The sequence below is a fragment of the Micrasema longulum genome, unplaced genomic scaffold (genome assembly GCF_059751315.1).
Source record: "Micrasema longulum isolate JH-2025_06_02 unplaced genomic scaffold, ASM5975131v1 h1tg003214l, whole genome shotgun sequence".
Taxonomy (NCBI): Eukaryota; Metazoa; Arthropoda; class Insecta; order Trichoptera; family Brachycentridae; genus Micrasema; species Micrasema longulum.
In genome coordinates, this window is record NW_028280301.1 from 30,148 (window position 1) to 43,927 (window position 13,780).

Below are 13,780 nucleotides of genomic sequence, written 5' to 3' on the forward strand. Positions count from 1 at the left end.
ATTCGTAAAGAAATATTTTTAAATATCGCCACGTATCGCTCCTTTAAAAATAAACCGAATTAACTCAAAAAATAGGTAAAACGAGATTTTACTATAAAACGAATTAAACGCGTGAAAAGAATAAGTACAGTTCAACAGGCTCCTTATTTAAAGCTATACAAGCGAGATAGAAGCTCGTCCATCTCTTTTTGATTTACTCGGCCGCTTCCTTCGGGATTCACATCACGCGACGAATCAGTGTTACGCCGACAGTGTTCAAAGTGAATCCTTGTTCCCGTGGACGAATATCTATTATTTCATTTTATGATTAAAAGGTAAGGAAATAATTCATAATTATTTTAATTATAAATCGTGTTTTTGAGACTTGTTCCTCTTTATTTTTTTAAATCGTATAAATAATATTGAACTACTTAGACTTAACTCATTTTTTTATTAAAAACTACGATAGATTTGAAACACTAATCAGACTTGTTGCATTTTATTTCTAAAAGAAGTACAATTAGTTTGAGTCATTATAGTTTACATCGGTTTATTGTTAAAAATAATAATAAAAAATAGTTTGATTATCATTTCATGCAGTTTATTTTAAAAAGTGATGTGAATGTTCTTTAGCATAATTTAATTTGTTTCTGTTTTAGATAAAAATGTCATTGCGAATCCGAAAAATTATGGGCTTAGTCCAATCATCCGAAATTTCTGAAAGGGAAAAAGTCTCTAATTCAACGCCTGGAGAAACCTTATCGAATATTGATAACGACGCAGTAAGTAATTAAATACCTACGTTTTTTTTTCATTTAAAGCGTGCTACTCACACACCTGCCGCAGGGACAATCTGGCCCGTTACACGTAGCCCTACCAGTAAGTTATTGTCCCCACCGGTAGGACTAAGTAAAATTTAATGTATTTAATGTAAGTTTAGTCCTACCGGTAGGGACAACAGTCCCTGCGGCAGGTGTGTGAGTAGCTCGCTTAACATGGGCACAATGTATAAAAATTTATTATTTTTTCAGCTGCCTAAAAGTAAAAATGTGAACCTGTGCGACAGTGGATCTTCGTTGATTATAAATAATTTAACAATAAATGAAAGTCATTCAAACGATACAGAAGTAAGGTTTTACTTATTGCAAAATCTGATATTTTTGTGTTCACTTATTGTATTATATTATTACCAATACTAAATACCTAACTATTTTCCAGAAACCAACAGAAAAAGACGAGCTACACCCTATGCGGGATTCCCCCCAGAACGATGTAAGTTAAATGTTGCCACTTTTTCTGCTCGTATTATGATAATTAATTCCATAAATTACCATCGATAACTTACTTAAACAAAATTACAGGATCCTCAACTATGTACCTCGGTTGAAACTGAAGTGTTGATAAATAAATCGCGGCCTAACATTGAAATCAAAATAAATCTTGTACCGGAGTACGACAGTGACAGCTTTTCGTATGAAGACGAGAAAGAAAATACCAAGGTAGTTGAAGAAATGAAGCTACCGTCGAGACGGATTTCTTCTTCTTCAAGTTCACCATGCTCGTCCTCGTCGTCGTCCTCATCATCGTCGTCGTCTTCGTCTTCGTCTTCGAATTCATCTCAAGAAATTTCAACCGAGCCAACTGGAGAGAGCGGCAAGTCACAGGGTCACTTAGCTTCAGCCATTATACGCACGGCTACTGAATTAGAAGAAGATAATAGTATGGAGAATACAGAGCGAAGCGATTACAGATCTGATGTATGTGATATAATATGAAATAATTAATTAATTTTCTCTTTTAATTTATTTCTTATTTAAATAATTAGTAAAAATATTCCTCTTTTAGACTTCGAATGCCACTGGTTCACGAATACGAAGATCTTGTGCGATGAACTCTTCAATAACCATTTATTCTCCTATGTACACTGATGAAAGCGACTTAGATGACGACGTGGATGATCCTAATTTCGATTTTGAGGACAGATTCGGAAAGATTTCTCAGCACAGAAAAAAGAATTTCCTAATTCCATCATGCTCGGATTCTTCAAGCTCTGATATTGACACTGCAATACAGAGCTTAAAAAAAAGAGGTCTTAAGAGGGTAAAAAATCCTGCTAAATGGAGACAAAACAGAGTAAAAAAGATGCGTAACGAAGGAAGAGCTTATGTGTCAATGTCTAAAACTCGCAAAAATAAGCCCTCACGTTGTCTCAAGACTCCCTGTAATGAGAAGTGTAAATTAAAATGCATAGACAAAATAGACACTCAGGGAAGATATGAAATTTTTGATAAATTTTGGCAACTTGGTGATTTAAATAAGCAAAGAGCATTCATAAAAACTTGTATGGTTGATATAGAACCTAAATATAAATATACTAACGCCCAAACTCCCCGTCGCCCCAATAAGGCGTTCTACTTGACACTGGACAATAATAGAATTAGAGTGTGCAAAACTTTTTTTAGAAGTACTTTAGATATCAGTGATAGAATGATTTACACCATCATAACGAACACAAATGAGATGGGCTTCATAGAGGAGAAACGTGGCAAACATGGCAATAACAAAAAATTGGATCCTGAATTATTAGCTGAAATCAGAAAACACATTGAATCTATTCCTCGAATAGAAGGACACTATGTTAGAGCTCACAGTACAAGAGAGTATATTGAAGGAGGTAAGACAATTAAAGATTTGTACAGAGACTTTACAGGATTGCAAACTAAAAATAATAAAGAGGTTGGTAACTACATTGCTTACTATAAAATTTTTACAACAGAGTTTAATTTAAGTTTTCACAAACCAAAAAAAGACCAATGCGACCAATGTGTTGCCTATGCAAACTTAAATGGTAATGAAAAAGAAAAAGAAGAAGAAAAGTATCAAATACATCTTAAAGAGAAAGAACTAAGTAGGAAGGAGAAATTGAATGACAGGAGAAATGTAAACAATGAAAATAAAGTCGTAATTTACGATTTAGAAGCGGTATTGCAATGTCCCAGAGGTGACACTTCGGCTTTTTATTATAAAAGCAAGTTGAACAGTTACAACCTGACATTGACCGAACTCAATAATAAAGAAGGCAAACATGCATATGACAATGTTTACTGTTATTTCTGGACTGAGTCAGATGCAAAAAGAGGAGCGATTGAGATTGGGTCGTGTGTCTGGGAATATTTGAAAGGCATTAGTTCTGATGGAGAAGCTGCGAAAAACATAATATTCTACTCCGACAATTGCTGTGGACAGAACAAGAATAAGTTCATTGCAACCTTATATATGTATGCTGTGTATTATTTAAACATAAACAGTATAACTCATAAATTTTTAATTAGGGGCCACACCCAAAATGAGGCCGATAGTGTACACAGTCTTATAGAAAAAGAGGTCAAGAAAAATCTCAAGTCTGGCCCTATTTACACTCCAGACCAGTATATTGCCTTAATCAAAAACGCAAAAAAGAGTAGTCCAGCTATAAGTGTTCATGAAATGAGTTTCAACTCATTCTCAAATTTAAAAGAGTTACAAGAGGAGTGGGGGTATAATTTCAGTACCAACACAAATGGTCAAAATGTTATGTGGAATAAAATCAAACATTTAAAAATTACTAAAAGCGATCCATTTACATTTTGTTACAAAACGTCTTATTATGACAGTGAGTATAAAGAAGTGAACGTTAGAAATAAACAAAAGAAAATGATACCTCTCGAAGAAATAACGATTAAACAAGTATATTCTAAAAAACAGGAACTAAGCGCAAATAAAAAGAAGGACTTAAAAGAGTTAATAACTAAAGGATTAATCCCCTCATATTACGCAAATTTTTATAATTCCATTTTTTAATAAGATATCGTTACATACTGGTTTGCGATTGACATCCTAAATAAAATGTAATCACAATCATATAAAAAATAACGACATCTTATTAAAATTCGGATTTTTTTTACTAAATGTTTATTGATTATTTTTTAAATCTATTCTTAAGAATTATTTTTGATCTCGTTTCTGCCAATGAATATTATAATATTAGTAATACGTAATACCCGACCCCGCGGCAATTTTCAAATATCCCTACTTAACGGATACCTACGTCATCATAACTGCTATCTGTATGCCGAATTTGAGCCCGATAGATCAGTCAGTCAGTCATGTTTTCCTTTTAAATAAAATTATTGTTTCATTACTGTCAATATTACAGAGTTCTAAGAGAAATATTATTTACTGATTGTGATTATAACTGCTGCATTCCTAAGTGATCTCAATATTATTAAGATAATAATATAAGAGAACAAGACTGCTATTATAAAAAAATAATAAAGGTCTTTAATAATGCTAAGCAAAGTTCATTTTTAATTATTTTTTGTTGATTTTGTATTAAGATTTCAATAAAATTATTATAAAAATAAAATGTGTTTCTTATTATATTTAATTATTAAATTTATTTGTAAAGATATTTACAAGTTAGTAGTCAGGTTATTATATTCTAAGCCCCTAACTTTTTATATAGGTACCTTAAATTACAGATCAATTCATAATTTTATCATTGATTTAACATTAAATAGAATTAAACCTAAGTTATTATAATAATTGACTTTTTTGTTAGTGTTAAACAGTAATAACTCCTAAAGTCAAATATTGTCATTTTATATTTTACTAATAAAGTACATTATATCCTAAAGTTTAATACATAATATCAGTTTTTTTAAAACAAAACTGTAATAATAAGTTTTGTGTTAAGTCGAAATTTAAAAATAATTTTTCTTTTTAATCAAAAACAGAACTAAGTCACTAATAGTATTTTTAAACTTAAATATCTTATAAAATATGCTTAACACTAGATATTTATAAATATAAATTGAAAGAAATTTTATTCACAATGCGTGAAACACCTTTACATCTCTGTAGAATGTCCATATTTAAAAATATTCTTCAAAACATAGTTGACGCCAAACTTGCAAAACTTTAACTGCAATTTCCCAACAATCATGATTTTTGAGTTATTTCAGTTTATTATTAAAGGAGCGAAAGGTTGATTTTATGGTGAATAATGAAAATACTTTCTTATTTTATGGGAAAAAAAGGTTTTAATGCATAAACATTTTAGACAGGTACCTACCTTTGTAAAACTCATATACTTTTGACATAATCCTACCACCAACAATAATGCAATATACTTTAAAATTTTATCGCCGTTGAATGCTTATACTTTTAGGTAGGTACTGTTTTAATTTTATACTCTATGGTGTATCATTTTATTGACCACACTAAATGGAAATGAATAATAATTTTTCATAGAAAATTCCGATAGACATCAATCTATATTAGTAGCGCGGTCCGTATATCGAGGATACCAAATCCATACATTACAATATAATTTGACGATTGAACTAAGTGCTTACATAAACAGTAAGTAACAATTTGTAAAGTAGAACAACACATATCGCTTTCCTTTCACGCGTGGGCCCCGCTCGGTATGACGGGTGACAGCTAATCCGACTTATTAGGTTTCTTTCTTGTTCGATGGCTTCCTAAAGCAGCCGCGATGGTTGGCCAATAACAAATTATATGATTTGGCTTTCCGGACACATCTCTTGGGCAAAGGTGTATCCGACCGTCATTATTTTATCGACAGGCGTATTTTGCGGCTATACTGTTGCGTGGAGGTAATGCTGAATATGACAGATGACGGTTGCCTTAACCGTGTACAACCATTACAGTTGCGGTTTTATTTATCTCCCTTTTTATTCAGGAGTAAAGCTATTTAATAAAGCAATGTGATGGTTGACATAATAATATGTATTGAATAAAAAAAGTATATTATTGACAAAATACACCGTTTTACGTTACACGTTTAATTACGTATTACATTTCATTACATATTTCATTCATACAAAATATTCCCTATCAGCAGAAGTGCTGGTATGAGGGGATAACGGTGGGCAAATGTAAAAAAAATATGAAATAATAGCTTATGTTTGTAAGTGAAAATTTTTGATTGAAGTTCATTGTTATTTATCATATAAATAAAAGACATTTTTTGACTTTGAATAAAATACATAGTTTTGTAAAAATACATTGAACTTTTTAATTAAGATACCAGTCTCGAAGATGTCGCGAAAGCGATGAAACCGGTCACTAGATATTCTAAATTTGTGGATTAAAGTATCACTCGTCTTTTATTTATTTATAAAAAGAAATAATAGTTTAGTAATTGAGTAAAATTTTACAGTTTCATATTATTCTGAGGCTTATCAATAGAAGGCCGGGTAACAAATAAGACTACCCTGGCAATACTTACAAAATATCCGCTTGTTTATTTAACTGTCTGACAGTCGGTAAAATAATCGAATTCTTAAATAATATTCTTTGTGAATTCGCTACTTACACATGAAATTTGATTCCATCCTATTCCAATTTAATCCCAGCGGTAATTTGACTCCTAAAAACGATACGGCGTAGTTGAATTTAAATCGACAGTTGCGTACTAAGCGACGTCTGATTGCAGAAAATAGTAGGCAATACACGATTTCTTTTCATTTGACGTACCGCCGAAAAACCTCGATATCGATTGACTACATCGACTTTATATTGAATATTTTATTACATTGTGCGTGTTCATTTTAAGGAGTTTGCAATACGATTAATAAAATTTAATCGACAATAATATTAAAGCTGGCATTTAGTGTTAATGGGTAAGAATTTTTGCAACCTTCTAAGTATGTGTAGTCTGAAAAATATATCGCGGCTTAATTTATTAGTACGTGCTCCCCAGCATAGATGTTCATCCATAAGTACTCCTAGACTTTTTATGGATTTCCTGTATTGGATATCGGCACCACTGACATTAAGAGGATTAAGAGAAGATGCGTCTAACTTACTAAGCAATCTTTGACGCCCGCCAACATTATTTGTGTTTTAGATGGGTTTATAAGTAAACAATACTCCTTTGTCCACGATGACACGCTATTTAGTGTAGACATCGATTTTATTGCTTCACTGGTGCATTCAGGTCTGCAATGAAGATAACGTTCTAAATCACCTTCATAGATATGATATGAACGATTGAGGCATTCTGCTAGCGAATTGATGAACAGGGAAAATAGTAATGGTGATAAAACTCCGGTTGATGACCATTGCGTTGTTGTCTAGCTCGTAAATACGATCAAAACCATTTTATAACCGGTTGTGTCATATTTAGTGTTTTGAGCCTAGCTAACGAAATATCAAAATTGACAAGAGTTGAAAGCGCTGCTGAATTCAAGTAATGTTATCAAGGTTAGCATTTTGTTATTCATTGCGTATCTTATGTCATCTGTAACTTTTTGCGTAAATATTTGCTATATTTCCATATTATGGATAGTTTTGGTAGCATTTTTGAGTGACAGATTCTTCTTAATTACAAATAGATTGCTTCGAAATAAAATGAGGCCCAAAGGGTCGATATTTGTAGAAGCTCGAAATCCTACTAGTTTTTTTATCAATTAATTTCCATGATATTAACTTTGAGATTATACAAATATTTACTTGTTATTTCTCTTAGGATAAACAATGGAAATAGCTTCGGTGAATATCAAGGCTGAACCGGGGACTGGCGATGCAGAAGGAGATATTCTCCGTACTGGGGAAGGTGTGCCATATCCCCACAGAAACCAGAAGCCAGGTATTGCTACCGTGAAGGTTGAGCCGGAGACTAACGATGTAAAAGGAGATATTCTTTATGCTGAGGAAGGGGCACCTTGTTCCCACAGAAGTGAGGAGCCAGGTGTTGCTACAGTAAAAGCTGAGCCACAGACTTGTGATGTAAAAGGAGATAATCTTTATCCTGAGGAAGGAGCGCCATGTTCTCACGGAAGCGAGGAGCCAGGTGTCGCTACCGTGAAGGTTGACTTGGGGACCAGTACTGACCAGCCTAGGATAACCAGTGATATAATTATCTTTACGGAGATGGATATAGATTATCCTGACATCAAACAAGAATGTTTGGAATCTTCTCGCAGAAAAGAAATCACCTCAAGTAAGTAAAAATGCGGTGGTTCGGCTTTGTAATAAGAGAACAAACACAGCACGCTCCGATGACTACTGTCATCGAGCGGAGGCGATACCGATGACTGGAGCATATACTGCGGATGCCTCCAGAGAGCCTTAACCACGCTTGCCTACTTTACAGGGCATTAGTTTTTCGACGTTCTTGAGAGACGCACAGGAGCTGGCAGCCGAGGCTCTTAGTAAACACCATATGCTCCAACTAGGGAGCGGACATGGAATGATGATGATTTCAGTTTTAGTGCTACAGAACAGCGTTTATTTTAAATTTTAAAATACATGTTACAATATGTTCAATATGACTCACTTTTTTTATGGCAGGTTTATTTTACATAATTTTATTTATACCATACAAATTTATTTATTAACAGGCACTATAAAGTATTGATTAGATTTTCCTTCAGTCCTTTTTTCTCTTTCGAAAACCCTTCCTGTTAATGATGGTTTGTGGGAGATCATTGAACAACCTCGGAATAACGCAATGTAATGTTCGTTCTCCGAAGTATTTTGTAATTCGCGGAACGACAAGGGAGCCCTTAGTTTTTAATCTAGTGTTGTTTGTGTGCAAAACTCTTTTTTTATATTCCGGATCAACAAAGTGATCTACAGCCAATGTGTAGTCACAAAGTTGTTTTACCGGCAGGACATTACAGAATTAAAAAAAATAAAATAAAAAAATTACACCTCCGCCCATATTTTCCGCCTCACGGATGACGCTATCTGGTACAATCCCCTTTAACAGTCTCACCTGAATATCATAAATTTTACCCAGATGAGACTGGAAGGTGAGACCCCAGACACGAACTCCGTAAGATATAATCGATTCAATAAGCGAGGCATTATTATATCTTAACGTTTTGAAAAGTAGTATGCTTTTGATTCTATAAATGACTTTAAGCCAGTATCTTAATTTGTCCCAGATTCCATCAATATGAACACCCCTACTAAATTTATGATTAATAATTAATCCTAAATATTTTTGATAATTTACAAAATCTATAATAGGACATTAACAATTATCTGATTCTATATTTGAATTTGAATGAAGACAAAAAATTATGTGAGTTCGTATTTTTCTTTCGAATTCACATTTAGCAATATATGGTGAGGATACATGAACAATTTTAGTTTTTTTAGAATTTATTACCAAGCCAACTTTAACTTAAAATTTATTTCTTGGTCTAGTTCTTCCATCGTGAATGGTATACAATTTTTATCTAGTTGCATTTTGGTGGAATTTCTGAAGAATTATGGTTTTAACATATTTATATTGTTTTCTGATTGGATTCGAAATATGTTTTTGTCATTTTCATTTTTTCTGGCGAGTATTTTACCTCCACGAAACCATACAAATTTAAAGGTAGGTAGTTTATTTTTCTTCTTTTAGAGTAAATCCTCAAAGAATGGAGTCATATGTTCCTTTATGAAGATAGGATCTGCGTTTTTATTTAATATCTCATTTGCGGTTTTCTTCTGATTTATGAGCTTATCTTGCACTTTGTTATGTTTATATTTCACACTTCAGATTTCATAAGAATTATTATTCAAATCTTCCCGCAATTGACCAACAGCGCCACTTACGACAATTTCTATAACTAAAAATCAGTCATACCAAAACAAAATAACTTAATTTCCACAACAGTAAACTTAACGAATACCTCTTTAAGGACTCAAAGATCCTGAAACCATTTTGGGGACAGTTCCGGGACAGTCTTGATAGGAGAAAGACGTTCTCCCACTGCCCGTGAACTCCGCGGCCTCCGAAACCATACTAGCGGAACCGCGTTAAACGATAACATCGCGCCATCTCCATTCTTCAACGTGCGTTATAAAGTAACAAAGTTTGATATATACCGCGTCGTGTATCACGAGTCGAGCATAGCCTTTTCTAACTAGAGCACCGGCCGGAAGATGTAGCCATATTCCACGCCCACTTGATCGCCCGACGACGCACGGGCCGCGCTGGTCAGCATCTTTCGTAATCCGCCCCATCCGTGTCCCCAAGGGCTCCTCGGCAAATTCTGGCTTCATCACGGGATTTCTAGCACCTTATGGGCTGTTTTCCCTTGTCCGCGCGACGCGTGGCCATCATACCCGTCCATCGCACGTTATCGGACCCATCCGGGGCCCGGTAGGCGTATCAGCAACCCCAATAGCTCCTGGGGGACCTCGATGAGCTCCAGGAAGGGATATTTTCCGAACCAGCCACTTCCCACCTTTTGCAGTCTCGATAACATCTCTTGCAACCCACGTGCTTAGCACGAGGCCGCTCTCCAGCTTCCCTACAAGCAGGCGAGGTCGCCTTGGTCATCAGGATTCCTCGGGCATCATATCACGGTGAAATCGTTCCATAATTCCGAGCTAGCTGATCCTTCTAGATCCGAGATACGCGTGTATTTGGTACCCCCTCCATTTCCCTCCCCCCTCACATGTAATCAACAGAGAGAATTGTAGATCCGTATTTATGTTATTTTACAATATTAAATTGGCTCACGGGCCTTGAACATCAAAGCTGTTTTTACTTATTGTGGTTCCTCGTGGCTTCGGGAGTTGATGAAGGAAGGTTCAAAGTCATCGAACCCTTACGTTATATCCCGAGACGGAATCTCATGTTCTCCACCGACTAGCCGGGCAAAAGGTAATTACTGAATCTTCGTCTTAGTGTAGAAAGCATTATCTCTCTTTCATTGCCTAGATTACATGTATTTCCCCCCGCGTAACAACGTTTCTATCACTAAATTGATTCATTATTTATTATTCCTTTTTTGGATTTTCGGATTTGTTACGGTAAATATAATTACTAACGTTAATATCAAGACTATTGCAGACTTTTTCTAGGATTTTCTGAGCTGGTAGCTCAGATTCCGAAACTTTAACGCCATAAATTTCCACATTTTTAGAACGGTTATCTTGCTGGATTGTCGCGATTTTAAGGTTCAATTTGTCGATCACCTCATCTTTTTCGTTGCACTTTTTTTTTCAGGTCAGTGATAATCTTTTGATTTTCTTTCAACACTTTGGTATATTCTTCAAGTTTCGCACACATACTGATCACTTATAAGGTGAGACAGCCTTACTTTCGGAAGCTTGAAATTGTCTCATTTTCGTGTTTGCTGGTCGGAAAAGTCTTATTGCATTAATTCAGTACTTTTTTGTTCATTCACTTGGAAAAAGTCTTATTTATATGGTCTTGTTGTTGTTTCAGGTTTACAGGTGAAGCGGAAAGATGTTCATTCTTCAACAACTAGCAAGTTGAGTCATACTGGTGAGAAACCATTCTCATGCTCAGAGTGCCAGTATAAATGTTCACAAATACGTAATTTAAATAGACACATGTTAACTCATACTGGTGAGAAACCATTCTCTTGCTCAGAGTGCCAGTATAAATGTTCACAAATAAGTCATTTAAATAAACACTTGCTGACTCACACTCGTGAGAAACCATTCTCATGCTCAGAGTGCCAGTATAAATGTTCAAAAATAAGTAATTTAAATCGACACATGTTGACTCATACTGGTGAGAAACCATTCTCTTGCTCAGAGTGCCAGTATAAATGTTCACAAATAAGTCATTTAAATAGACACTTGCTGACTCACACTGGTGAAAATCGTGAGAAACCATTCTTATGTTCAAAGTGCCAATATAAATGTTCACAAAGAAGAAGTTTGAAATTACACATGTTAACTCATACTGGTGAGAAACCATTCTTGTGCACAGAGTGTCAGTATAAATTTTCACAAATGAGTCATTTAAATAGACACTTGTTGACTCATACTGGTGAAAAACCATTCTTTTGCTCAGAGTGCCAATATAAATGTTCACAAAGAAGCAGATTGAAATCACACATGTTGACTCATACCGGTGAGAAACCATTGTCATGCTCAGAGTGCCAGTATAAATGTTCACATATAAGTGATTTAAATAGACACTTGTTGACTCATACCGGTGAGAAACCATTCTCATGTTCAGAGTGCCAGTACAAATGTTCACGAATAAGTAATTTAAATCAACACATGGTGATTCATACCGGAGAGAAACCATTTTCGTGTTCAGAATGTCAATACAAATGTTCACGTAAAGATTTATTAAAACTGCACATCTTGTCTCATACTGGTGAGAAACCGTTCTCGTGCTCAGAGTGCCAGTATAAATGTTCACAAATAAGTAATTTGAAAAGACACTCGTTGACTCATACTGGTAAGAAACCATTCTCATGCTGCGATTGTGAATACAGCTTTTCCAAAAGACGTGATTTAATTCACCATTCATTAAATCACATTGGTGAGAAAGTGGTAACTGTTATATTGCTAAAAATCATGCACAATAGTCAGTAAAAAAATTGCAAAGCTTCATTTTTTAAAAAGACCAATTAAGTTTTCATAAATTATGCAAAACATTAAATGTGACAAAAAAATAAATTAATAAGAATTTCAAGTGAGAAAAGAATAATTGTTAACATTTGCGTTTTCCATGGAGGTAATAAATTAAAATAAATAAAGATACGAATGTACACTTCGAGCCATCCACGCACACACATGAACGCACATATAAAACATACACAGACATATACATTACCCGCGGCACATATACACAGCATAAACCACTCAAGATGCACATTCAGCAACTATTCCAAATAATCGACCCATGAAGAAATTTTCTGTTCAAATGCAACGTGCAGTTAAAAATGTCCACATCAATACTGAGTCCATTATGATTTCTACAGCTACGTCCAATGAATGAATTCGAGGTATAATTGTTTTTACAAGTTGGAACATAAAAATGTATACGGTCTTAGCCTATTACAACTGTTATTTCGACGGTAAAAAGGCTTAATGATTGGTTCGCCGCAAAGGGAATTTTACAGGAGAGTCCAAGTGTTTTTTTTAGGAAATGTGAGCATAACTTTTTCGTTTTAAAACAATTTCAAAACTACATTGTTTTGAAATTAAGTACATAGATATATAGTTAATATATAACATAACTACATAGTTAAGAATATCATTATTTTATTTTTTATGTACCTTAATGTTTTTTCATTATATGTTCTTTTATTTGTTGAACTAATTGACCGAATAGATGCTGCTAGTTCAGACCTAAGACTCTCAATGAATATGAGCAAAACTAAGCTTGTGATCATTGATCGAGCTTATAAAGTAGCGCCATTATCCTTACTGCGCAACTTAGAAAGAGTCTACATTTTCATTTATCTAGGTTCTCTAATCAGCGATGGTGGTGGGTGTGAAGGTGAAATGCGGCGAAAAAATGTAAGTTATGCTTTACTTTTTAATTACGAAGAATGACCTTGGTAATCATTGAATTGGGTTACAATTGTAAATTCAGTCATATTTAAATGCGATTTCGAGCAATGGAATTTTTTTATGGCTGGCAAAATTCCCTGCATGTTCCTCCATATTTGCCCGCAACCATTATTAGTTGAACTGTAGCTCATATGGCGTTCTTGTCTAAGAACTACTTTATTGAATTATTTATTCAAGGGCAAAATTGTCGTTCGAGCATATTTTCAATGGCTAACTAATAAAATCTTCGTCTAAAAACATTTGGGCAAATTTACCCGCCAAACCTTATTTATTTTTATACAAGCAATTTATAGGCCTTAGGGTTGTCAAAATCTGGTTGATAACTTAAGAAAAATTAATAAATCTTGTTTATTTTAAAAAATGTTTTATTTTAGTACACATACCATAATCCTAGTCTTAATTACCTAAATGTCAATTTTCAATATCAGGTAGGTACACACAT

The 13,780-nt window shown here is 34.3% G+C and overlaps 2 protein-coding genes across 4 annotated transcripts; both read left to right on the forward strand.

The window, feature by feature from the left end:
- Positions 1 to 236: 236 nt before the first annotated feature.
- LOC148270967 (uncharacterized) lies at positions 237 to 3,911 on the forward strand. Its single transcript, XM_088241986.1, has 6 exons — positions 237 to 314; positions 639 to 761; positions 1,011 to 1,106; positions 1,198 to 1,251; positions 1,341 to 1,736; positions 1,825 to 3,911. The coding sequence occupies exons 2-6, from the start codon at positions 645 to 647 to the stop codon at positions 3,817 to 3,819; spliced, it is 2,658 nt and encodes an 885-aa protein (XP_088098112.1). The 5' UTR covers positions 237 to 314; positions 639 to 644; the 3' UTR covers positions 3,820 to 3,911.
- Positions 3,912 to 5,267: 1,356 nt separating this feature from the next.
- On the forward strand, positions 5,268 to 12,518 carry LOC148270968 (uncharacterized). Of its 3 annotated transcripts, none has more exons than XR_015825230.1 (3): positions 5,268 to 5,382; positions 7,517 to 7,990; positions 11,225 to 12,518. XR_015825230.1 is itself a non-coding variant. In XM_088241989.1 (3 exons), exons 2-3 carry the CDS (start codon positions 7,525 to 7,527, stop codon positions 11,008 to 11,010), a joined length of 474 nt encoding a protein of 157 aa, XP_088098115.1. In that variant the 5' UTR covers positions 5,285 to 5,382; positions 7,517 to 7,524; the 3' UTR covers positions 11,011 to 11,142. The 3 variants fall into 3 exon arrangements, 2 of the variants coding, with proteins under 2 accessions (XP_088098115.1, XP_088098116.1); XM_088241989.1 differs by lacking the exon at positions 11,225 to 12,518 and adding an exon at positions 11,003 to 11,142 and having other exon boundaries at positions 5,285 to 5,382; XM_088241990.1 differs by lacking the exons at positions 5,268 to 5,382; positions 11,225 to 12,518 and adding an exon at positions 6,288 to 6,668 and having other exon boundaries at positions 7,517 to 8,697.
- The last annotated feature ends 1,262 nt before the right edge of the window (positions 12,519 to 13,780 follow it).

What these genes read in the sequence shown, in the direction of transcription:
- LOC148270967 (XM_088241986.1), top strand. Translation starts at nt 645, where the DNA reads ATGTCATTGCGAATCCGAAAAATTATGGGCTTAGTCCAATCATCCGAA. An exon ending in CGAATATTGATAACGACGCA is followed by an intron (nt 762 to 1,010) that starts GTAAGTAATTAA and finishes TTATTTTTTCAG; the next exon opens with CTGCCTAAAAGTAAAAATGT. An exon ending in GTCATTCAAACGATACAGAA is followed by an intron (nt 1,107 to 1,197) that starts GTAAGGTTTTAC and finishes ACTATTTTCCAG; the next exon opens with AAACCAACAGAAAAAGACGA.
- LOC148270968 (XM_088241989.1), top strand. Translation starts at nt 7,525, where the DNA reads ATGGAAATAGCTTCGGTGAATATCAAGGCTGAACCGGGGACTGGCGAT.